Source organism: Aspergillus alliaceus, assembly GCF_009176365.1.
Source record: "Aspergillus alliaceus strain CBS 536.65 unplaced genomic scaffold BDW43scaffold_21, whole genome shotgun sequence".
NCBI lineage: Eukaryota > Fungi > Ascomycota > Eurotiomycetes > Eurotiales > Aspergillaceae > Aspergillus > Aspergillus alliaceus.
This window is the reverse complement of record NW_022474704.1, coordinates 396856-419033: the sequence shown is the minus strand read 5'-3', so window position 1 is coordinate 419033 and position 22178 is coordinate 396856. Positions and strand designations below refer to the sequence as shown.

The 22178-nt window shown below is 48.5% G+C and overlaps 7 protein-coding genes across 7 annotated transcripts; 2 read left to right on the top strand and 5 right to left on the bottom strand.

Annotated features, from left to right (window-relative positions):
• Positions 1–615: 615 nt before the first annotated feature.
• BDW43DRAFT_84954 (putative lysyl-tRNA synthetase) lies at positions 616–2332 on the top strand. Its single transcript, XM_032050593.1, has 3 exons — positions 616–878; positions 932–1357; positions 1425–2332. Exons 1-3 carry the CDS (start codon positions 794–796, stop codon positions 2165–2167), a joined length of 1254 nt encoding a protein of 417 aa, XP_031900533.1. The 5' UTR covers positions 616–793; the 3' UTR covers positions 2168–2332.
• On the bottom strand, positions 2259–3648 carry BDW43DRAFT_84924 (uncharacterized protein). The gene is made up of 3 exons (XM_032050592.1): positions 3489–3648; positions 3267–3419; positions 2259–3201 (listed from the first exon to the last, which is right to left on the bottom strand). The coding sequence occupies exons 1-3, from the start codon at positions 3550–3552 to the stop codon at positions 2351–2353; spliced, it is 1068 nt and encodes a 355-aa protein (XP_031900532.1). The 5' UTR covers positions 3553–3648; the 3' UTR covers positions 2259–2350.
• A 185-nt stretch (positions 3649–3833) lies between these two features.
• On the bottom strand, positions 3834–6936 carry BDW43DRAFT_275913 (uncharacterized protein). The gene is made up of 5 exons (XM_032041903.1): positions 6588–6936; positions 6286–6402; positions 6090–6166; positions 5887–6031; positions 3834–5826 (listed from the first exon to the last, which is right to left on the bottom strand). Exons 1-5 carry the CDS (start codon positions 6790–6792, stop codon positions 4091–4093), a joined length of 2280 nt encoding a protein of 759 aa, XP_031900531.1. The 5' UTR covers positions 6793–6936; the 3' UTR covers positions 3834–4090.
• A 111-nt stretch (positions 6937–7047) lies between these two features.
• Positions 7048–9960, bottom strand: pxa1 (putative peroxisomal ABC transporter (PXA1)). Its single transcript, XM_032041902.1, has one exon. The coding sequence runs from the start codon at positions 9728–9730 to the stop codon at positions 7268–7270; it is 2463 nt and encodes an 820-aa protein (XP_031900530.1). The 5' UTR covers positions 9731–9960; the 3' UTR covers positions 7048–7267.
• Positions 9961–13869: 3909 nt separating this feature from the next.
• psrA (putative general stress response phosphoprotein phosphatase Psr1/2) lies at positions 13870–18393 on the top strand (the record flags this gene model as incomplete). Its single annotated transcript, XM_032044856.1, has 9 exons — positions 13870–13969; positions 14033–15366; positions 15421–15523; positions 15590–15759; positions 16958–17120; positions 17195–17226; positions 17460–17756; positions 17816–17890; positions 17947–18393. 9 exons carry the CDS (start codon positions 13870–13872, stop codon positions 18391–18393), a joined length of 2721 nt encoding a protein of 906 aa, XP_031900529.1.
• Positions 18394–18504: 111 nt separating this feature from the next.
• On the bottom strand, positions 18505–19824 carry BDW43DRAFT_275903 (uncharacterized protein). The gene is made up of 2 exons (XM_032041901.1): positions 19529–19824; positions 18505–19456 (listed from the first exon to the last, which is right to left on the bottom strand). Exons 1-2 carry the CDS (start codon positions 19667–19669, stop codon positions 18926–18928), a joined length of 672 nt encoding a protein of 223 aa, XP_031900528.1. The 5' UTR covers positions 19670–19824; the 3' UTR covers positions 18505–18925.
• A 412-nt stretch (positions 19825–20236) lies between these two features.
• BDW43DRAFT_275900 (aldo/keto reductase) lies at positions 20237–22113 on the bottom strand. Its single transcript, XM_032041900.1, has 2 exons — positions 21618–22113; positions 20237–21559 (listed from the first exon to the last, which is right to left on the bottom strand). The coding sequence occupies exons 1-2, from the start codon at positions 21760–21762 to the stop codon at positions 20667–20669; spliced, it is 1038 nt and encodes a 345-aa protein (XP_031900527.1). The 5' UTR covers positions 21763–22113; the 3' UTR covers positions 20237–20666.
• Positions 22114–22178: the final 65 nt, after the last annotated feature.

The following is a 22178-nucleotide window of genomic DNA, read 5'->3' as shown; positions in this document are numbered from 1 at the left end:
GGCTTTTTGGCTCGTCTCGTTCCTTTCTTCCCGCACACGCGATGTGAGTAGGTTACGCCTTCCTATTCATTGCAAATGCATTCAATCCGCCCCCGGTGGGCTTTACAACTGACCTCGGGGAGACTTTGGTCCAGGTAAGAAACTCCCCCAGTTATTTTTGCTGTCTTTTTTCTATATAAAATCCCCTGCAATGCCATCCGAGGACGAGACAGATCCCTTCCTATTTACAGAACCGCTGCAGTTGATGCTTGCTTTGCAAGTAATGAACGTAACGGAAGCCTTTTGACTCTGACTGGATTTAATTGCATGAACTTGTTTTCGTTCCTCTCTTTCGCACATGATCGGTTTGATCCCTGGTGCTAATAAATGATGTTCAGTTCAGGGTTACCCAGTGGAAAATGGGCCTCATCGAGAGCTTATGCAGCTCGAGCAAGTAATCACCCTTCCATCATTTCTACCAGCACTAGGAGTAGCAGCAGTTCAGCCTCGCCCGAAAGGGCCTTCAAGGAACGGCTACAGGAGGTTCAGAATGCCTGTCCTGATCCGTATCCTCGGCTAGCAACAGACAGTCGCTCAGTGAACTGCTCGGAATTCCGTGATCGATATAGCCATCTAGAAAATAATGAGACAGTAGAAGGCGACTCTGTTGTTGTGCGTGGTAGGTCTCAGCCATAGTCGGCTCTACCTTATTGTCCTTGTACTTAGATTAGTAGGTAGGATACGTACGTATAGACTTGCCGGGAGCAAATTGATCTTCTTCGATATCGTCCAAGATGGCCATAAAGTTCAGATTATGTGCAATCTCCGCCAACTGCCCGAGATAACCCCCGAAGCCTTCAAAAAGCTCTACCGTCTGCTTCGCCGCGGTGATGCTTTCTGTATGTTTAACAGCCATCGCTGTATGTTCTCTTAGACTAAACCCTTGTCATAGCCGTAACAGGTAAACCTCACCGTACTGGACGAGGAGAGCTCACGGTTGTGGCCACGGAATTGCCTCAACTTCTGGCTCCTTGTCTCCATGATATTCCCCTGGATGCGAAGGAGCACGAGAACTCGCCATACCCCCGTCATGTTCAGTTCCTCGCAGACCAGACCACGACCGACATTATAAAGGCACGTTCGCTGATCGTCCAATATCTGCGTCAATTCTTCCTTGACCGGTCTTTTATGGAGGTCAGCACTCCCATCGTCAATTCGATCGCCGGCGGAGCCATTGCTCGTCCCTTCTACACCTCTGCGACTGAATTTCCCGAACGTCAACTATCTCTCCGGATTGCACCAGAGCTGTGGTTGAAGCGTTTGGTAGTGGGGGGTTTCGATAAGGTGTTTGAAATTGGACCGTCGTTTCGCAATGAAGGTCCGTTGTCCTTTTCCTATCTTATGCTTTCCCGCGTAGCGATTTTCGACGGCTGACACTTGTGTAGGCATTGACAAAACCCATAACCCTGAGTTTACAACATGCGAGTTCTATCATGCATACGCCAATCTGGAAGACCTTTTGTCCATGACAGAGAATTTGCTATCCGGCATGGCACAGCATATCCGCGAGTTTAACAAAGACGCTACCCTGAAGCCCACCGGGGTTGACTTCTCAACGCCATTCCGCCGGATCGATTTTATCTCTGGTATCGAAGAGAAGATCGGCCGCAAGCTCCCGGACCTCACGTCTCCGGATGCTCTGATCCAGGTTAGACAGCTCTTCAAAGACTTATCCCTCGAGATTCCGGAGAGGCCTACGCTTCCCCGATTGTTGGATGAACTTTGCAGCATCTATGTTGAACCAGAATGCGTGAGCCCAACTTTTATCATCAACCCTCCCGAATGCTTGTCCCCTTTGTCAAAATCCTTTATTCACCCGGATACTGGTCAACGTGTCGCCGCGCGTGGAGAGCTCTTCATCGAAGGGAGAGAGATAGTGAATACCTACGAGGAAGAAAACTCGCCATCTGAGCAGAGACGCAAGTTTGATGATCAAGTACGCTACAGCAAGGATGCAGACGAGTCAACAGAAATCGACGAGAGTTACCTCGAGGCGCTGGAATGGGGCCTGCCGACTACAGGTGGCTGGGGGTGCGGAATTGACCGTCTCTGCATGCTCTTTACCGGCGCAAAGAAGATCGGAGAAGTCCTGCCATTTGGGACCCTACGTTCCGTGACCCGACGATGAAGCCCTCCAGGCTGGCGATGCCTACCGTACTTCTTCCTAGGTGTCTAGACAAACAACCTGCAATTGTACAATATAAGAACCATAGTACTCGGAACTCATAACTATACGCACACCATCGTCATAATAAAACTTAACTCTGAACCACCAACCCTCTCACTAATAGACCAAAAAGAAAATAATGCCCTAATAAGTCCTAGCCACAACCTCCCTCGCAAACTCCCCAAAACTCTTCCCACTCTCCACCTCCTCGCCCAAATTCGGCTGTGTAAACACCGCCAACGTATTCCTCGCAATGCGCCTCCCCTCAGAAGGCCGAGCACCCTTCACAAAATGCGGCACAGCCCTAAACTTTCCCCTAGTAATAAGCTCCAACGCCTCCCCGGTCTGAAACGCCAAACAATCCCTCGGAATGTTAACCTTAACTACCTCACCGGTCCGCGACTGGATATAAAGCCCAGCCTTCGGATCCGGCGACACATCCAACTCCTCCAATTCCCTCCCCGCCTCTGTAGTCCTCGCCTCATCAACAAACATAGCCGACGTCAACCCTGTCAAACACCCATGATCCAAATGCGTCGCACACCAATCATCATCACCCTCCCCCTCCCCAACACCCGCATTCTTACCCTCACCTCCCTCCGCAGGAAAATAATGCAACAACCTCGCCTTCGTTGTCAAACTCGTCCGTACAACATGCTCCAAATACCCATCTTTATACCCCTCAATATTCGCCCCCGCGTACCGATCACACGCCCTTGCCACCAGCGCTGCCGTATCAATAATGAGCGTGCAGAGCTCCTCCAGCGCCGGCCGGAACGTAGGCAAAGTCTCCTTGGGGGGCCAGATATTGGGCGCGGTGTATTCGGAGAGATCGGGGAAGGCGTCAGCGGGGGCGCCCTGGAGCGAGGGGTCCTGGTAGAATGCGCAGTTGACGTAGAAGGAGCCCTTGAGGGTGTCGAAGTGGCCTGATCGGAGGGTTTCTTTGCCGCAGGACCAGCCCACGAGGTATTTTGCTGCGGGGCTAGTTAGGGATTCTAGTGGGGTTTAGTTCAGATGATAAATTAGGGTCGGCCGAATTTGAGGTATATACTATACGTACCTAGGTCGGAGGAGGGGAGGGATGCGAGGTATGATGCATTGGAGAGGACTTGGGTGCGGAGACGTTGAAATTCGGGGTTTAGGTCTTTGACGACGATTATGCCTAGGGAGGAGGGACCGAAGGCTTCGGTGAGGGTTTCGAAGGAGACGGTGCCTGGGTTTGGGAGGGTTAGTGGGTGAGGATGGGTTATGGGATGGGTTCTTTTTTTTGTCTTTTGCTTACCGTTGATGAGGTCTTTAAGACTTACGGTTACGGCTTGGGCTTGGGGGACGTTGTCTAGGCCCATTGTTGCGGTTGAGGGGATTCGTGTGGCCTTGGGGGAAGATAGGAGATGGGATGGAACAATTAGAGGAGATTTAATTCTACTTTATTTTTATTGCCCCCTTCGTTTTTTTTATATAATTGATACTATATTCCCCGCCTTTTGGTCTTGCGGGCCAATCCGACGGCCGGTTATCTCCGGCTTTTTATTTTTATGGTTTTCTCTTATCGGTTGATAACATGATACTGTTGTATTCTTGCTTGTATGCTCACCCTTCCCTAGTCTGCAGCGGTAAGAGATAAGATAAAATTAGAAAACCATGGCTGAGGCGCAGAACGCTAGAGGGACATCGTGCTCACAAATAATTCAATAGTCAGCACCTAAGTTCTACGCTAGGCATCGCGCAAAGAAAAAGGCCGCCCGGTATCAAAGTAGAAGAAGCCCTTGACGCTATAGTATGTCGGGGGAAAAATTAATATCGGCAAGAAAAAAGGTCTGAGGTAGCCGTGGTCAGAATTCGTGTATGGGCTGTTTGTCCTAGGGCACATCTTCTGGCCTGTAATCACCATCCCTCTGACTCATCTGTACCTCCTCGAAGCTGATCTATACGCAACGGAAAGATTTCCTCTGGCTCGGAGGTATCTTCCTCAGTTGGCGGGTTGAGCCCTTCTTCGGAGCTCACTGGGTTGCTCACATCGGCACCTCCAAGACCAGTGCTGACTAGCTTGCTGGTCTTACCAACCTCCGCAAAGTTCGACCGAAACTTCGTAGAGGGCCGACCAACATCGCCGGGGATTCTAGCTTCGCGGAGATCTGCTGAATCTGCGGTGCCATCGAGGACTCTGAGGTTTGCTCTCCACATCTTGAGTTCGCGTACCTCACTGTAATAGCCGACATCCTCGCCATTAAGTGTATCAATCGCCAGTGTCTGGGTTCGAAAGTCACCCCAAAACCAGTTCTTTCCTTCCGGGATTCGTTCATCGACTTTTCGTGAATATTCCCTCCCTTCAATGATTCCCATTAGATCTAGCCCCAGTGAGCGAGAGCCATACAAGAGATCCATAGCGTCAGGGTCGTAACATCGACCAAGAATCATATCCTGCGAGACCTCCACCGTTGCTCCTCTCCACACCCTGTACCAATCTCCATATCCACCCATGCCAACCGACTGGAAAACATCGATGACCTCCTCGGGTTTCATAGGCAATTGTTTACTCAGCCTGCCAGTCCCAGCGTTGGCTCTCCGGGGAGTACTCGTATAGACCTTTCCTGCAATGCGAACTTGGTATTGCTCTGCTAACTGGTCCGACCGGGCTTCATCCACGCAATTGATAAGCTCTAGCCGTATTTCGTCAATGACCATAATGTCCTCAACAGCCCCACCGGTTTCTAACAAGGATTGGGTATTCGGTTTCAAGCGGACAGCATCTCCAATAATTAAGAGCTCCGCTCCAATGAAAATGCCTCGGCAATAGATTGCTGCGTCCGGCCAAGCTCCTCTAAAATGGTACTTGTCGAGCAGACTGAATGATGACATTATCGTCATCGCATATGCGATGGAAGGGTGTAAATTTTCGCGCGGAATCCCTTGCAAAAACAGTTCGTATGCATTGAAAGGTTTGATACATTTCAAATGAACGTATTTGTACTGCAATGAGTAGCTTTTGTCGTAGCTAAGTGGGTCTGGAAAGGTCTCTACGCGAAAGCCTGAGTAGTTAACACCCCACTTTTTAGACGCTGTCTCGACTAAGTCCTGAAGGACAGGGTCTTCTTCTGGGGTTTGGCCAACGACACCAGCCCGCCATTCGGGGGTTCCTAGCCATTGGTCTTGGCCAGGGGAATATATCTGGATGCGCATGGTTTCCTGGTTCCACGCCAGTTCCCCCTGATAATCCGGCGCCCAGAGTACGACTTCTCCCGGCCGAGGAACGTAGGAAGGCTGCATGCCTAATTGTTCGATATACTCATCGAGTGCGCTCCGTTCTGCTCTCCAATCCATACTTCCTGTCTCTTTGATCCCCTCGTCCAGGACGCCATGGACTTTGAGCTTCATCACAGACATCTTAAACACATCTGGCGTGCCTTCGGCGTCTAGGACAGAGCGCAGACCTGCCCCGGCAGACCTACCAGGTGGTCTGCCGGGGGGCCGTCCGGGCCTTCTAGGTAAGTTTATTGCAGGCCTTCCTCGTGGTCGTCCAGGTGGCCTTCTCGGGGGCATGTCGACAGGCCTGACAACGTTTTGACTTCCAGGGGGTCTCCCTGGCCTTCGGCCTCGTGGGGCGACACCATCTACTATGGCTAGTGATCTGATGTTTTAGTAACCAAAGTTACAAGCTCAATACAAATTAAGGACCGAACCTTTTTCACGCTTGGCCATTTTCACACAAAGCATACAAGAACAAGAGTCAGATCCTCCTGTCATTAAGCGGTAGAAATGCGGGAAAAACTGAATCGTTGAGGGGAAGTATTGCCCAATTGGATGACCCCAAAGGAACCGATCACGCTGTGAAGAAAACTGTTAGATTTAGAGAAGTTTGCGAGGTATTATAAAAAGGGCTTACAATGGTAGGGTCCGTTCCACGCGGCCTGTCGAAAAGGGCGTAACCATCTGGTAAGCGGTCGATCATATATCGCATCCCTGAAGAGTCAATGTTTTAGCTGATGAGGAGGAGAAATTATGTGTAGGATGCAACCAACAAGGAACAAAGAAGCTGTCTCAACGCAATCACCAGGATAGTTTAGCACACAAGGTCTCACCTTGAATGGTAGGATTCGACGAGATCATAGATAGGGGTACACAAGTATGACTTCTAGCATACTTTAGATCAGGAAGGAAAATCGGTGTGGAAAGGCATAGCGAGTGAGTTGTGAGCACCACAAAGGTATAAGCGTCACTGGATTAGAAATGATGTTCACGCTGGAAGAGAAATGCGGCAGTGATGGGAATACAGTAGAATAATCGCACAACTACCAAAATGAACAGATGATAACAGAAACCAGAGAAAACAGAAAAGAAAAAGAGAAAAAAAAAAATTCGCAAAACAAAAACATATTCATACCCTCTTCGTACGCTCCAGTTTTTTGCAACCACAATGTTGCCAATTTCTCCCGGTAGTTGCTATCATCCGGCATGCCAAACCTGGCTTCTGTGGGCCAAGTAGACTTATCCCCATCGCTGAATGATCCATCTATAGGGACTATTATTACATTCTCACTCTCGTTCACATCCTCCTCTTCCGGGTGTAGTGAATGTGGCCGGGACATTTTGATAGAAGATGAAGTAGCTGACACGCTTAGGGATTTTAGCCTGGCAATGGTGTAATCATGGTATTTTTAGATTTAGAAAAAATCGGTAGTCAGAAAACCCCGACCTTCATTTTAGTAAAAACGAGGGTGGAGCATCTGGTAGACATGAAAGACAATGATTAATTATTTTGATCTCTGTATGCGATGATCCGCTTTTGCCCCTTCTGAGTGGCCGATGGTCATGTGACCCCCATATGGATGAATGTGAATGATGGACGAGCAGATAGTGAGCAGCTCAATCAGTGCTCTAGTAGGGGGACGGCCAGAGTCATAATCATTACTAGAAGACTTTCAAGCTCTAATTCCAATTGAGGAGCGAGGCTCGTTAAATTAATCGTTCCAATGGCACACTGATTCTATATCAAGCTCATCTCATCCAGAGTACATACAAGAACACTACATACCCCAACTTCCAATTTCAGTTCTACTCTCATCAGTTCGTCGATCCCTCAATCACTTGAATTTCAGATGTTTCAGACTCTTCTGTATATGGCGGCGGGGCCAACTCTCCTTCTTCAATCCAAACTTTGCTTAGTTCATTCTCAATCTCCTCGCGACGTTGCTTCCATTCGTCAACTTTATCCAACCGCTTACGGAGTTCTTGCAGCTCTTTCTCGACATTCATCTTCTCCTTTTCAGTGCCAATCCTTTCGAACTCCCACTGTTCACCTTCAGATCCGAGGCCAAGAGTGAGGTTGTAGGTGTGATACTTCTTGAGAGATGCACGGGTAGAGATTGTAATGAGGGTGATCCCGCGCTCCTTGGCCCGTTCATACAACAAACCCTCGACATCTGACGAGACTGCAGACGTTCCTTCATCGAGGAAGGCGTAGCGGGGCTCGTGGTAGTATAGACGTGCCATGGCCATTCGTTGCTTCTCACCACCGCTCAGCACGTCTTTCCATTCTTTCCGGGAGTCCCATCCACCCTCGCGAGTAGGAAGGTAACCTAGATGGGCATCATCCAAGATCTTTTGAAGGTTCGCATCGGACGCCCCCCCCTCATGCATGTCTATTTCTGTGTGAGGGTAGATGACTTGATCACGTAGAGTCCCTACACTGAGGTAGGGCCGTTGAGGAAGAAACATGATCCCGTCCAGCCCGAACCCTCTTGGCCGGCTGACTAACCCACGATAGACTGGCCATAAGCCTGCAATGATACGGGCGATGGCAGACTTGCCAACTCCATTTGGCCCGGAGATAAGCAGATGATCTCCAGAGTGTACAACGAAGGATAGCGATTCGAGAAGTTCATCGCCACCGCGAGGATAGAGAGATGGCGCAACGATTGGGACATGTTCAAGACGGACCCCATCAAAGCCGTTGTGGATGGTTCCCTGAACATCCGCCATCGAGTACAGCTCCGCATGAGAGCCACGTGGAGGGTAGTATGCGTCTGCATGAACTCTATGCAATGTAGAAATCAGTGTATAGACACGCGAGGTGTAGCCAGCCAATTCCGAAATATCCTTGATACTGTACATCATTCGGCCACCAGCATCTGCTAGAGACAGCATCAGACGTTTGTTCGTGATAAATTCCTTCATACGACTCCGCTCCCTCCCAACCGCTTCGGGCGTGTCAGCCAACTCTAGAGCGCCGCCTAAGCCGCCCCATGCAGGAAGGAAGACCGGCAAAGATGTGATCAAATAGCCAAAGGCAGACCAAGAATATTTCAAAATAATATCCTCAAGCATGTTATACCGAATCTTCAGGCTGTAAATGCCCTCCATCCAGCGCTGGAGATCCTTGAAGCTTCTCGTTAAGAAAACTCGCTCGATGTCAGCCCCACCATAGAACGATATCTCCTCCGCATTGGCAAGTAATCTAGAATGAAGCCCTCTGAAATCACCTTCCCTCTTGCCCTCGACAGCTTTGAGTTTGCCGAAAGGGGGTGATAGTTTGCGTAAGACGATTGCGGTGCTGAAATAGCCCGTGAGAATTCCACTCAGGGCCAAAGGCCCCAGAGAGCGATACAGTTGGTAATTGAAAACGAAAAGGTCCACTAGTGGTTTTCCCATGGAAGAATACAGCGCTGCTGCTGCAGAGCAGAAAAGTGTAAGATCCTGCGTAATAAACTGGTCTGCGCCCTGGCCGATGCCGCCGTCCGTATTCATCAACTTATAATAGTTATCATCACCGGTGAGGTAAAGATCGTGGATATACCTAGTGAGTCGCGTTCTAAAGGCGATGGACACCTTAGACTGCAGAAACTTTATCATGGCATTTGTGTACGAAGCGAGAGTACCAATACCGCACCATTTGAGAATACCCCACATAAACGCTCGACCTTTACCTGCAACAAGATCTCTCACGATCTCACCATCTAGCCTTGCAATTAACAACGATAAGTATGTCCGTAACAATAAGAAGAGACCGTGACCCATGAGAAGACCTGTCTCCTTGCTACCCCATCGAGGGACCATGATACTCCCAAGACTGAGGAACTGGTGCAGAAAAGCGAGGTTCAGACCCGGCTTCGTGATCGGCGGTGGAATCTGGTTTGACTCTCCATCTCCAGCACGAGCCGAAGCCGGAGGGTTTAAGAAAAGCCTTCGGTGCGCATCGAATGTCGTGGGTTTCGTTGGATAGATAGTCACCTTGGATGTCAAGGAGTCTTTGTAAGGTACATATATGGTGCGAGACCCATCCTTCCCTCGAATTCCAGAGTTTCGACGCAACAACCGTCGGCCCTGGGCGCGTTCTTTCGCCTTCCGCCGTAGCCGTTTGTACCCTCCATATCCGGATCCCACGATAGAGAGGACTAGCGCAGCGGTAGCGATCAGCTTGGCCGTCTTCGATGAACGCTTAAACCGAGAACGAAGCAGGTTGAGGTAGTAGTGGTATAGTATCACGACGGGATCCTCCCGTGATCGTAGTGTTGAGTGAACAGCCATTGTGCTTTAGATGTCGGAGCGGGTAGCTCGCACAGCGCCCTTCCTTAAGCCAGAGCGTCATAGGCCATGAGGAAAGCGTCGGTGTAGGACGCGACTAAAAGTGTACAAGTTGTGCGATCGATCAAGGTCGGAGAGTGAGTATTGACGGAATAGGTTGGCGATCTGCTGAACAAGTCAACATTATGAGTGATGCTGACGTTGTTGCATGTGATGACCTCGGGTCAATCATTGACTTGCGCAGGGTCTCACGTGCGGGTCACTTCCCCAGACCACTCCACGCCAAGAATACACACTTTTTGGGGCACCGCGTATAGCTTTTAGTTACTTTACTATTTTCAAGTACTTCCGAGATTTGCGGAATTAGTCACTGTCTCTGTAGCCCTATGTCCGTGTCCTTAAGTGCTGGGCTTAGTTACTATTTATAACCTGACAAGGATTGTCAATAAGTATTCGAATCGCACCAGTCAATGTCATATATACTAGCACCTACCCCTCACCTGTATTCTTATATCTCGCCAAGTAAGATGATAAGATCGGATATCTGGGACGAGGTGGAGAGGCTTACAAAATACGCCGAACAAGTCCATCGCCATGTCAATACCATTTGAGCCTTCACAGCCAGGCGTGATGCCATGCCGAGTGGCTGAAAGCCACATCTAAATTATTTAGCTACAGCTCAAGAATGTCTGGTCCGTGTATCTTCATAGCGGGGGTGTGCATAGCCTTGATAAGCTGTCATACTCTCTCTAAGTTATAGACGAGGAGTAGTTTCTCCAAAGTCGCAGGAAATGAGTCTAGACCTTGGAAGGCACTGTTTGATACCTAAGTCAGTATGTTTGTACCAATACTAGACAGTCGGGACTGCCCCGTACAATACAGAGATTACAAAGTAACCCTAATCATGAAGAAAGAGATTATAGGACCTGCGATTGCCAAGACATCAACATTTCTCCGAAGTAGGCGCTTAACATTTGTTCGACGCGTAGGGTATGTAGAATAACTCAGAACGGATCATCCCATATCTCCACATATGCCTTGGACTTCATGGAATGTACGCAGAACCGCTGCATCTGGAATCCATAAACCTTGGAAGTCTACTCTGCTAAAAAAGCAGCGAATTCAATATATTAACTTTAACTATAGACGGCAAAAATACGGGGGGTAACGCCGAGACAAGCGGAGCTATGGAGACGTTGACAGTTGCGCTACTCCGTACGATTGGATTGAGTGAATGAGCTGTCTGCTTGATGGCACGAGCCCAGGTGAAAGAATGGCACATCAGTGCGGGAGCAAGACTACCTTAATACTAAGATCAGGGAGATATTTCAGGGCTCTGGACTTGATTTCGCCTTACAGTATGGTACGTATTTCAACGGTATTATATACATAGTATTCGAGGTCTACAAGGTCTGGTAAGTTAGGTAGGTACCTTAAGGGGACGATAAAAGTAGGATCCAGTTAGAAAATAAGGGGGGGAAACTGAAGGGGAAAAAAGCCCGAGTTCACAGAACACATGGTTCTTTAGGTAGTAGAACGAAGACAAATAGGATGAATGCCGATTTATCCTACCCTAAGTGTGGAGGTGATGGGCTGGGATCTGAGAAGGGGGTAGTTAATTTAAGATCCCGTATCACTGAGTTGGTAACGATCTCCATGATAACCGTAAACTATTTGACGTCCTGTCCAGGATGAGACCCACGGGCTGGAATGAGGGTTGTCATCTGGTCCAAGGTGTGGTACCTAAATAGTTGAGATGGAGGGTTGAATCGGGATATGGGTTGAAGATCCTCATGTTTGATCTGATCATGAGGAATGATACAGGGTGCAGTGTGTATGTATGTGTGTGTGGGGGAGGTAGTGATTATTGTACCTACAAAACGGTGACAATCCGAGTACTGAGCTGGTCACACTATTGATTAATCAAGAAAAATTAATAAAAATTCAAATTTCTAGATCTTTATTTCATATTTATATTAACAAATAACAAATTCCCAGTGTTTCCCCTGTTAAGCGCTCACCTTCTTCAAATGGAGTCACTATAATAGCGAGCCAATCTTAAGCCAACGTTGAATTACCACCCCTGGTTGTCGACCCCGCCCGTCCATACCATCCCCACTAAGGGACAATGCGAGTGAATGTCTGCCTGTCTGATGTAGGTATGCGTGTATGTATGTACATAGTCTCTGGATGTATACTACGGATTCTGGAGTATGAGGACGGAGAAACAGAACACATGCATTAAGTAGGATGGATGCAGAGAGAAACTTGGCGGATTTGGAAGATATCTACGCACACTACTACTAGTAGTAATTTCCTGCTGAACCGCTCTCTGATTGGTGAGGTATGGGGGAAAAGGCAGGATTGAGTGAGCAATAATAGGAGTGGATGCGAGCCGATGCAAGCACCTGGGGCCTCAGGTGGTCGTAGCTTACTTATTTTCCCTCAGAGTTGAGAAACTAATCTGTAGTACCGACTAGCGTAATAATAGGGCATGCCTACATACATGCATGCATTCGTTCATCTATCTTGTCCTACCTCAACAGGCATTGGGTTTTCCTCATTCGATCATGATCGTCTCCATCCATTAACATCTGCCGGAGAAGGGATATCTCTCTAGCGTATCTATCATAAGTCGAGAGTAAGTAATGATATGAACAGATGGACGAGTGTGTTCAAGGATTGGTCAGGTTAGCTTGCACCCTTCGATAAACCTGTGTATTTGGTAAGATTGTCCTGTTACTACTAGTAAGGTAGCTCGACGGCAACCAGTCAAAGTGATTTTTCAATTTAGTGCCGGTGCTGCTGGTTCTACGGCCCCAATTCTGCAGCCCTGCATCCTTGGTCCAGACCGAGATCAACCTGACTTTGCTTTGTGTTTTTCGTTTTTCCCTCCGAGTACCTGGCAATAATAATTATAATTATTATCATTATTATTATTTATTTATTACCAATATGATTATTGTTATTATTATTATTATCGTTACCACTAAATAAAATCCATCTGTAGAAGGGTAATACCTAATACTCCATACTTACTACTACCAATTCTAGTACGATGATTGTTTAGCGCTCTCTTCCCAACCCCCATCTTTGTGTCTCTGAGTCTCTTCCCATTCCTTTTCCACCCAGTCGGCCTTTCTTTCTCCCCTTTCTGGCCCCCCTCTTAGCCCTGTTACTGTCACGGCACTAAGAACAAACCACCTCCCAATATCCTCGTTTTGTGTTGAACACCCGGGTAGAAACTTGGTAGTCAAAGTACCTTGGTCTCTTACCCTTTGGGACTCACACTTTCTGACCCTTCATGATTAGACTAAAAGGAACAATCAAGTTCAACCAAAAAAAGTATTGTCTTTTTTCCTTCTTATATCTCAATTATTAAGCAAACAAACCCGCGCAAATTATCTACTATCGCCGATCGGGTTATTCCTGGGGAATCAATCCTTTAGAGTTCGATTTTCCCTTTTTTTTTTTTTTTTTTTTTTTTTTTTTTTTTTTTTTTTTTTTTTTTTTTTTTTTTTTTTTTTTTTTTTTTTTTTATTTCTCTCTCACTCTCTTCCCTTTAACTTGTTCTATCTAAACTCGCCTCCTCATCGGCCTACTCCCCCTCTCCCCCCTCTCTCCTCGAATCAAGAAAGCATCAATCATCACCGGCCAAGTTTGAGGAACTGCACCCTGACCCGCCACGTGACGACCCCGACTCCTCTCCCTTTCACGGTCGATTTCTCCCCCGTCCCTACGATCAATTCCAGTCAAGCACCACGGTCGCATGTGATTGGTTTTTCTCGCAAGTCGTTCGACTTTTGAGGTTCTTGCAGGGTGGATTCCTCTTTTGCGACGGGCCTTAGTGCTGAGCACTAGCCTCTAAATCAAGGCGGTGATACGGGTCCCGAGAGACAGACTGAAAGAGAGCTAAAAGCGCTACTACTTTTACTACGACCTGCCTCCACGCCTACTACTACCGCTTTCCCAGTCTTGATCCAGGAGGCTGATTTCGCACTCCCTTCTGCCTCTACCCAACCCCCTCTCCCATCTCGGTGGTCGTTAGGCGTGTGCTCTGGTATCATCCGCCTTTTGTTATTCTTGGACAATTTCGAGCCTCGTTTCTCATCGTTCGTGTGAACCTCGCTCTGCTACCCTCAATGCTCGGAGGGAGCTCGGAGCGGGATTCCCTACCATCGAATTCTGACGCCCCCACGGGAGAAGCGTCCATGCCTATCGCAACGAGTCACCCCGACTCAAGTAAGTCTCCTTTTCGCGCGCCTGGGTCGCCTCCCGTAGGTTATCGCTAACAGAATCCCCCAGTCCCTGAATCGTCGCCTCTGGTTCATGTCACCGGTACCGATGCGTCGCCGACGGCAAATCCGTTAGAGTCCTCCGGGGCGGCTCCAGAATCCACACCTGTCCCCGAAGGCACCTCTGCCGCCAGTTCTGCCGAAGTATCCAAAAAGCAGTATCTGCTCCCCGTCCCGTCACGAACATCCTTGAAAGCGGACAGACAATCCACGTTAGACAATTCTCAGGACACTGCCAATGACGACTCCGAAAACACGCTCCGAGGTTCGAAGAGAAGCATTCTAAAGGGGAGGAGGGACAGGAGCAAAGGAAGTAGTATGAGATCTCGGCGGAGGAATGAGGAGAACATGGTAATGGAAGAGAATAAGACGGATTCCGACTTACGGGAACCCGCCAAGGTGGAGAAGAAGAGTAGAGTTTCATCCCGGCTTTTTGCCTTCTTGAGTTGTTGCTCATCCTCCAACGTCGATCCCGAGGATGCTGCCATTCCAGCGAAGAGGACAACCCGCCGGCTATCGGTCCCAAGTACCCAGCCTACTCCGGAAAAGGCTGAGGTTCATGCCGGTGACTCGAGCACTGCAGAGTCCAAGGAGCCGAGCTACTATCGTGATGAAAAGGTAAATATGACCGTGACGTCTGACCAGTCGCCGTCGCAAGTGGACGAAGAGCAGACAGGCAGTGGCCCGGATCAAGGCTCGCAGCTCGACGGCACGGTAACGTCTCCGGTTCAACTTGAGTCGCACCATGAACCTTCTTCACAGAAGGACATGGCTGAAGGACGGGATTTAGCGGTAGCCCAACAAGAATCCAGTGCGGTTACGGCGAATGATGTATCGGAAAAGCCTGAGGAACTCTCCCAAAAGCCCGAGGAGCACGTAACATTTTCAGTGCCGCCACCAAGGGTCGATGATTCTCCTGCCCCGAAGGGCGAACCTACTGCACAACCAGCTGTAACAGCCGACACTGTTGGTCCCAAGGATGAGTCGAAGTACTCTACGCATGAGGAAGAGGCGATCGATCTACCAGCCGAGCTACCACCACCGCCGCCCCTCATTCCGCCGGGGCAACGGTCAGAAAATGAGAACCATGATAGGGATCAACAATGGCTGCTACCTCCCCCTCTGCCTCACCTGCGAGAGCGGAAATGCCTGGTCCTTGACCTAGACGAGACCTTGGTCCATAGTAGTTTTAAGGTTCTCGAGCGCGCCGATTTCACCATCCCCGTTGAGATTGAGGGCCAGTACCATAACATTTACGTTATCAAGCGGCCCGGGGTCGACCAGTTCATGAAACGGGTTGGCGAACTATACGAAGTTGTTGTTTTTACGGCATCTGTTTCAAAGGTGAGTCCTGTTGACATATCTTTGGAATCACGCATCGCGCTAATCTAGCCTAAGTACGGCGATCCGTTGTTGGATCAACTGGACATCCATAATGTTGTCCACCACCGACTTTTCAGAGATAGTTGCTATAATCATCAAGGCAACTATGTGAAGGTCGGTCATAGCAATAACTCTATAGTGTTTGCTCGCGTCATACTGACTTCTGCGTAGGATCTTTCTCAAGTTGGCCGCGACCTTCGAGACACGATTATTATCGATAATTCTCCCACGTCTTATATATTCCACCCTCAACACGCGATACCCATCAGCAGCTGGTTCTCTGACGCCCATGATAATGAGCTTCTTGATCTGATTCCCGTCCTGGAAGATCTCGCTGGTACACAAGTAAAAGACGTTAGTCTGGTTCTTGACATTGCGTTGTAATGTCTGTACAGTAGCCCGACATTTCATCTATAGCGTGATTGGTTTAGTTATCCTTCGCTTACGGGCATCATCAGGTCATAGAAAAGATAAAATTCGGTCGATTTTCTTTGTTCAATACCCACCGACACGTCGAGCCCTCTCACCTTTGAGTTGTTAGAGTGGTTCATGAGCGAACCGCGCATCAGAAGAACTCTTGAGACCCGACAGTTCAACTGTGCATGTGTGCTTGTGTTTTGTTTCTTCTTCTTTTCTCTCTGCTTCCCCCCATCTATTGGGCTCCTAGCTTTGCTTTTTTTTTTTTGTGTGTGTGTGTTTGTCTACGCTCCTAGAGAGCCAATACCTTCTGTCCCCTTGTGATTTTGATTTATTTTCCCTTGAACCCCCTGTGATCCCCTTTTTGTGGTTTAGTTTTCTCTTTGCATTCTGTAGGCGTCTGTCTTGGCCATCAGCTAAAACCCTTTTTTGCTGATCTCATGTATACGCACATTTACATTCTCTCTTTTATCTGACTTCTTTTTTCTCTTTTCTTGTCTAAATCCCACCATCGCCCTTACGAGGCCTGACACAGCTGTCGCTTGATTTCCTATCTGTGTTGTTTTTTCTTTTTCTTGAATGTGTGATCACCACCAAAACCTCAGCGTGTTTTGTCATATTGTCAGCCATGAATTGTTTTGGAGACCTCACTAGCGAGTGGCATCGTCATATATGGTGTGCGCGTCCCTGTTTTTCGATACTCATAGTTTCCCATCGATACAAGATCTTTGATTATCGATAGCCACCAATGTATATGTATCATTGGCGTACGTGCTAGATGTACATAAAAAGCGTCATCCTTCAATACACCCCCTGTTTTAGTAGCGCAAATGGAATTAACATCTAAAGGGAGTGGAGACAGGAAGTGCTTTCAAGTCCCATAGAATCGGCATAAATAAATTGAATGCGACGGAGAAGCAATAAAATCTGGCACCATTACTCAATTCTCTAACGCGACAAAGAATATCTGCAAGTCCTCAATTCGGTCTAGATACCGATACCGATCTGCAAAATACCCAGATACGTACCAAATTACACCCATACCGTCATTCGACCCACCGAGACCAAAAAAAAGCTCCCCGCATCACATCAAACCACCTCCAAAACCCAGACCGTTGAAATACGAGAATCCAAGATCGATCCCCCCTTTCCCCCATCCACAATGAAAGACAGTAAGGGGTGGGACGGAAAACTACGAGTCGGCGCCCAAGCGACCATCACTAATCCGGAGGCCCTCGAAGACCCGGATTACACGGATGAGGATGCCCCCCCCGTGGAGGAGATCGAGGCTGATGAAGGTATTATGCTTCCACTACTCTGTCTTATATTCCGTTGAAGGTGGAGATACTCATTAGAGTCTTGGGTTTTGCAGATCTACTAGAAGATGAGGATAGGGATACCGAGGTACGCTGATATCTATTCTTGCCTTGCGTTTGGCGTGGTTCTAAATTGAACTAACTGGGTGAGCGTTCCCATTAGGATATCGACCTCGTTCACTGCCGGATAACGTCTATTCCGGCGCTACATTTCGAGCGATTCCCGAAAGTTCAGGTATGGTTATGGGTTTTATATTTCGTTTCGCGACCGGAGAGTGGGAGTGAGTGAAAGAGTGTTGGAGATTAACAGGTCAAATGTAGAGGATATGTCTTCGACAGAACCAAATATCGCGGATCACGTTTCCCCCCGAGATTGCCGCGACGCTAGTCGAGCTTGATCTCTACGATAATCTGATTTCGCATGTGAAGGGTCTAGACGAGTTTAAGGAGCTGACGAGTCTGGATCTGAGCTTTAATAAGATCAAGCATATCAAGAATATCTCGCATTTGGTCAAGTTGACGGATCTGTACTTCGTACAGAACAAGATCTCGAAGATTGAGGGGTTAGAGGGGTTGAGTGTATTGAGGAATTTGGAGCTGGGAGCTAATCGGATCAGGGTGGGTGTTTGGGATACTTGTTGAGTTGAGCTGGGTGATTGATGCTGACAGGGTGGTAGGAAATCGAGAACCTTGACTCATTGACGTCGCTGGAAGAGTTGTGGCTTGGGAAGAATAAGATTACGGAATTTAAGGTATGTTGTGTATGTTTTTGGATTCGGGGGCCTCGGGTTTATTGACGGGGATTTAGAATTTGGATTCTTTGCAGAACCTCAAGATCCTCTCAATTCAGTCGAATAGGCTTACGAGTCTCCACGGACTCTCCTCCCTCAAGAACCTGGAAGAACTCTACGTTTCTCATAACGCTATTACCGACCTCAGCGGTCTGGAATCGAATACCCAGTTGCGCGTTTTGGATTTCTCGAATAACCAGGTCTCCAAGCTCGAACATCTGTCGCATTTAAAGAATCTGGAGGAGCTCTGGGCGTCGAACAACCAGCTGGCAAACTTCGATGAGGTGGAGAAGGAGCTGAAGGATAAGGAGAAGCTACAGACGGTCTACTTCGAGGGCAACCCGTTACAGACGAAGGGGCCTGCGGTGTACCGGAATAAGGTGCGCTTGGCGATACCGCATATTATGCAGATCGATGCTAGTAAGTGCAATCTTTTTCCCCTTTGGAGTGCGTGCATATACTGACGGACGTAGCATTCGTGAGGATAGCTTAATTACCATACAAGGGATAGCATAGTTGATGATGCGATGGCTACAATCATGGTTAATGGAAAGCGGATTTGAATCCAATCAATCTCTGTCAATTGTAGATTAAGAGAAACACCGTACTGTCTCTGTGTATCACGATCTCATGCCTCCCTTTTCACAGGAGGCTATTATCATGGGACGTGATAACCCTTCACCGGTCACCGGGTGGATTTCGAGGCCAGCTCGAAAGCCCGAAAACGATCTACAGATCACCCACCAGCACTAACTAGGTATCACAAAGTCAATGGTCTTGCGGGCAAGACCAAATAAACCTCACCATCGGCCCCCAAAAAAGCTAAGGCAGAGGTACCCACGCTCCCTAACAGCCTCCAAAACCCGTTTGAGTATCCCAAACGCGCACACGCATGCATATATTGCATTGCAGCGCACAAAGCTAACCGCCGCCACAAGAGGCTTCAGCGCACAGCACAACCCACCCAGTCTTACTCAACTAACAACTTCCTCCACTTCAATCCACCTCCCTCTCCCCCTCTTTACCCCCCATCTCCCCATCCCGATCCTCCCTCAGTCCACTCTCATAAAGCCCCATCAAACTCGTAGCCCCCAACCTCTCATTCTCCCCCTGCACCTTCCTCTTTACCCTCAGCGGCACATGCTGCTTCCTCGCCATCGGCTCATCCGCCAACTCCTTCAACGGTATCCCCGTCCTCACCAAATCTTTCGCCTGATAATCCGTCCCGGAGACCCGAAACGTCGTATGGAATGGGTTGCGCCTAAGCGCAGACTCATGGTTATGTCGCGACGGCTGAATCGTACAGGTGAGATGTGTCCGGGCGGAGTTGAGGGCTGTTTCGGCCGAGGCCCAGGGGTCCGGAGAGGGCCTTCCTGGTTCCGAGGGAGGGTGTAATTGGGACTGCGATTGAGGTTGGGAGAGGGGGATTGTGAGGGGGGAGGAGGCGATGGCTTGCGATGCGGAGGATGGGGACTCGAAGATTGCGAGGATAGAGCGTGAGGTTTGGGATGTGTTTGTTGTGTCGTACTTTATCTTGTTAGTAGGGTTTCCATTTGGAGATTGGATTGGGTGCAGACTAGGGGTTGGTTAGTTACTTACCTTGAGGTTGCGAAAGGTGACTACTTCGCCGAATTTCTGGAGTGCTGAGAGGATTTGTTTGCTTTCGGTGAGGGAGCGCGGGTTTGGAGTTGTTGTTATGTAGATCGATCGGGTTGCGAGGCGGGGGAGGGTTGAGGCCATTCTTGCTGGGGTTTTCCCTTCTCTCTCTTTTTCTTTTGGTCTTTGGGTTGATTTGGAGCGGAAATATTGGTTGATTGATTAGAACTAAATTGATAGACTGATAAAGGGTGCTTAGTCATGGGCTTCAACTAGTTATCTTAACTTTTGAGTGTATAGTTGGCGCCTACTTCTAGAGTGGACCCATCGACAATCGGAACGGAGCTAATTTTCCGAACGTGGCCTGGTGTCTGTGCACAGTGGCTTTGAGTGAAAGTTATTTAAGCTAATACCATCTATTTTCAATAATGTTACGGGACGAATAAGCTGTTCCAACCTAAGCGTGCCTATTGAACAAGAAATAGCTAATGGACAGGAATAACGTGTCGTATGAAATTTTTGTGGGGTAAAGATTTGGCAGTGATGCCTTAGGTAGAGCCTCCCATGATATAGGGCTGCCTGTAAGTCAGTCCCATAACATTAAAGAAACCAGCAGGAGAACACAAGACCAGAAAGTGAGCAGGTGGCAGGTGTATATAAAGAAGTGAAATGCTTTGAAATGGATTGGAAAAACTTTCTGCTGCCACAACACACAGACCTCCTGCCACTTCTGGGACAATATTATTCCATTCCGAAAGTGGCAGACCCACTTTTAGAAGTCGACCTCAACTATGTCCCCTGGTTTTATTGGGGCTTGTTGGAGACGTATACATTTACTACTATTCTGTAGAGGAGTTTATTTTCTCCTGGAATTCGGGAATACTATTTCTAAAATGGATTTTTATATCAAGTTGGTTTCATGAATATTCAACCCCATTCAATTGTTCGCGGTACAGTTGGAGTGAAGCAGCCCAGTAAATGGGTATAGTTCTGCCAAAGAAGCACCCTCACTTGTACTCTGCTCCTTCTGGGTTTTGCAGTATAGGAATAGTAGGTACTGCACTAGACAGCGAACGATCTTTATATCGTTGGGTGTATCATAACTATGCACTCATATGCCATATACATTTTTATTCGCAAGTCACCACACATCTTTCACTACTTTAGAAGATTGGAACGTAAAGTCCGTACTAAGCCAAGTTAGAATATGCAAAAGAAGGCATACGAGTATCGAGGAAAGACTTACTCCAAGTGGGTCATTGAACCGCAAGCCCTTGTCCAACGAGCTGATCGCCTCCAACTCGGTCTTCTCCAGATCCCACCCAGTGACCTCCAGGTTCTGCGACAGACGAGTGGGGTCGTTGCTCTTCGGAATGACAGCAATACCGCGCTGGGTGGCCCAGCGCAGCAGCACCTGAGCAGGAGTCTTCCCGTACTTCTCGGCCAGACTCTTGATAGTGTTGTGCTCGAACAACGGAGGCGTATCCACAGCATTCTTCACATCCAACTCGAGGAAGCTCAGAGGTCCGAAAGACGAGTACGCAGTGACCGTGATGCCCTCCTTCTGGGCATACTCTACCAAACGAGTCTGAGTGAGGTAGGGGTGGTGTTCAACCTGGAGGGTTGCGGGACGGACGCGCGCATACCGGAGGAGATCCATGAGCAGCTGAGCACTGAAGTTGCTAACGCCGATGCTGCGGGTAAACTTCTTGTCGACCAGCGACTCCATCGCTGTCCAGGTCTCCTGGATGGTAGCATTGCTGAATTCCAGCTTGTCGTTCTCCGAAGACCATCCGGGAGGGTAGCGGACGGCCGGGTCAACGTACTTCAGGGCAATGGGGAAGTGCACCATGTACAGGTCGAAGTAGTCGATGCCCCAGTCGGCCAACTGCTTCCGGCAGATGGGCTCAACGCGGTCACCTTCGTGGAAGCTGTTCCAAAGCTTGGACACGATGAAGAGCTCTTCACGCTTAACGATACCCTCCTCGATGGCGCGAGCGATACCCCTGCCAGCTTCGACCTCGTTACCGTAGTCTAGATAGCCGTGTTAGCTCTTTCTTGGGAAGATTCGGGATAGAGAGTGTTTGCATACCGCATGCGCCGTCAAAGAGACGGTATCCAGCCTTTATGGCGTGGTAAATCTGGTCTGCGCATGTGTCGTTGTTCACCTTCCAGAGGCCAAAGCCCACGAGTGGCATGTCATATCCGCTGTTCAGCTTAACGGTGGGGGAAGCCATTTTGGTTATTGTGTCTTAGAGTTACTCTCCGAAAGGAGAATAATAGAACGCTTCTAATTGAGGATGAAGAAGAAAAAAGGAGAAGAGAATGAGGAAGACCTCCGCAGAAAAAGAAAAGGAGGGGCATAAATCATCCTCTGGGAATTATCTCTGCGTACCTCCTTCCCAATTCCTTTTCTGGAGTACCGCCATACCCACTCAGGATAAATATGACCTGATCCAGACCTGTCGGGCCGATGAAGCCAGTCATATGAGGAGGAATGGCAACTGTCTTGAGGCTAAAGTGATGGTTGAGACTTTTGAGGATATACAATTCCGGCTAAATGACACTCGCCGGGTAAATAGCCAGCTGGCGCCCGTCCCGATTGGCCCTTGGTCCTGTCACGAGACCATAGTTCCACCCGTATTCATTCTTA

Coding starts and splice junctions, on each gene's coding strand:
- BDW43DRAFT_275903 (XM_032041901.1), bottom strand. CDS start 19,669: ATGGCCTCAACCCTCCCCCGCCTCGCAACCCGATCGATCTACATAACA. Junction 19,457..19,528: donor TCACCTTTCGCAACCTCAAG/GTAAGTAACTAA, acceptor AACAAGATAAAG/TACGACACAACAAACACATC.
- BDW43DRAFT_275900 (XM_032041900.1), bottom strand. CDS start 21,762: ATGGCTTCCCCCACCGTTAAGCTGAACAGCGGATATGACATGCCACTC. Junction 21,560..21,617: donor TCTCTTTGACGGCGCATGCG/GTATGCAAACAC, acceptor ACGGCTATCTAG/ACTACGGTAACGAGGTCGAA.
- BDW43DRAFT_275913 (XM_032041903.1), bottom strand. CDS start 6,792: ATGTCCCGGCCACATTCACTACACCCGGAAGAGGAGGATGTGAACGAG. Junction 6,167..6,285: donor GTCGAATCCTACCATTCAAG/GTGAGACCTTGT, acceptor TTGACTCTTCAG/GGATGCGATATATGATCGAC. Junction 5,827..5,886: donor AATGGCCAAGCGTGAAAAAG/GTTCGGTCCTTA, acceptor TCAGATCACTAG/CCATAGTAGATGGTGTCGCC.
- BDW43DRAFT_84924 (XM_032050592.1), bottom strand. CDS start 3,552: ATGGGCCTAGACAACGTCCCCCAAGCCCAAGCCGTAACCGTAAGTCTT. Junction 3,420..3,488: donor TCTTAAAGACCTCATCAACG/GTAAGCAAAAGA, acceptor TCCCAAACCCAG/GCACCGTCTCCTTCGAAACC. Junction 3,202..3,266: donor CCTCCCCTCCTCCGACCTAG/GTACGTATAGTA, acceptor AAACCCCACTAG/AATCCCTAACTAGCCCCGCA.
- pxa1 (XM_032041902.1), bottom strand. CDS start 9,730: ATGGCTGTTCACTCAACACTACGATCACGGGAGGATCCCGTCGTGATA.
- BDW43DRAFT_84954 (XM_032050593.1), top strand. CDS start 794: ATGTGCAATCTCCGCCAACTGCCCGAGATAACCCCCGAAGCCTTCAAA. Junction 879..931: donor TCGCCGCGGTGATGCTTTCT/GTATGTTTAACA, acceptor CCCTTGTCATAG/CCGTAACAGGTAAACCTCAC. Junction 1,358..1,424: donor ACCGTCGTTTCGCAATGAAG/GTCCGTTGTCCT, acceptor ACACTTGTGTAG/GCATTGACAAAACCCATAAC.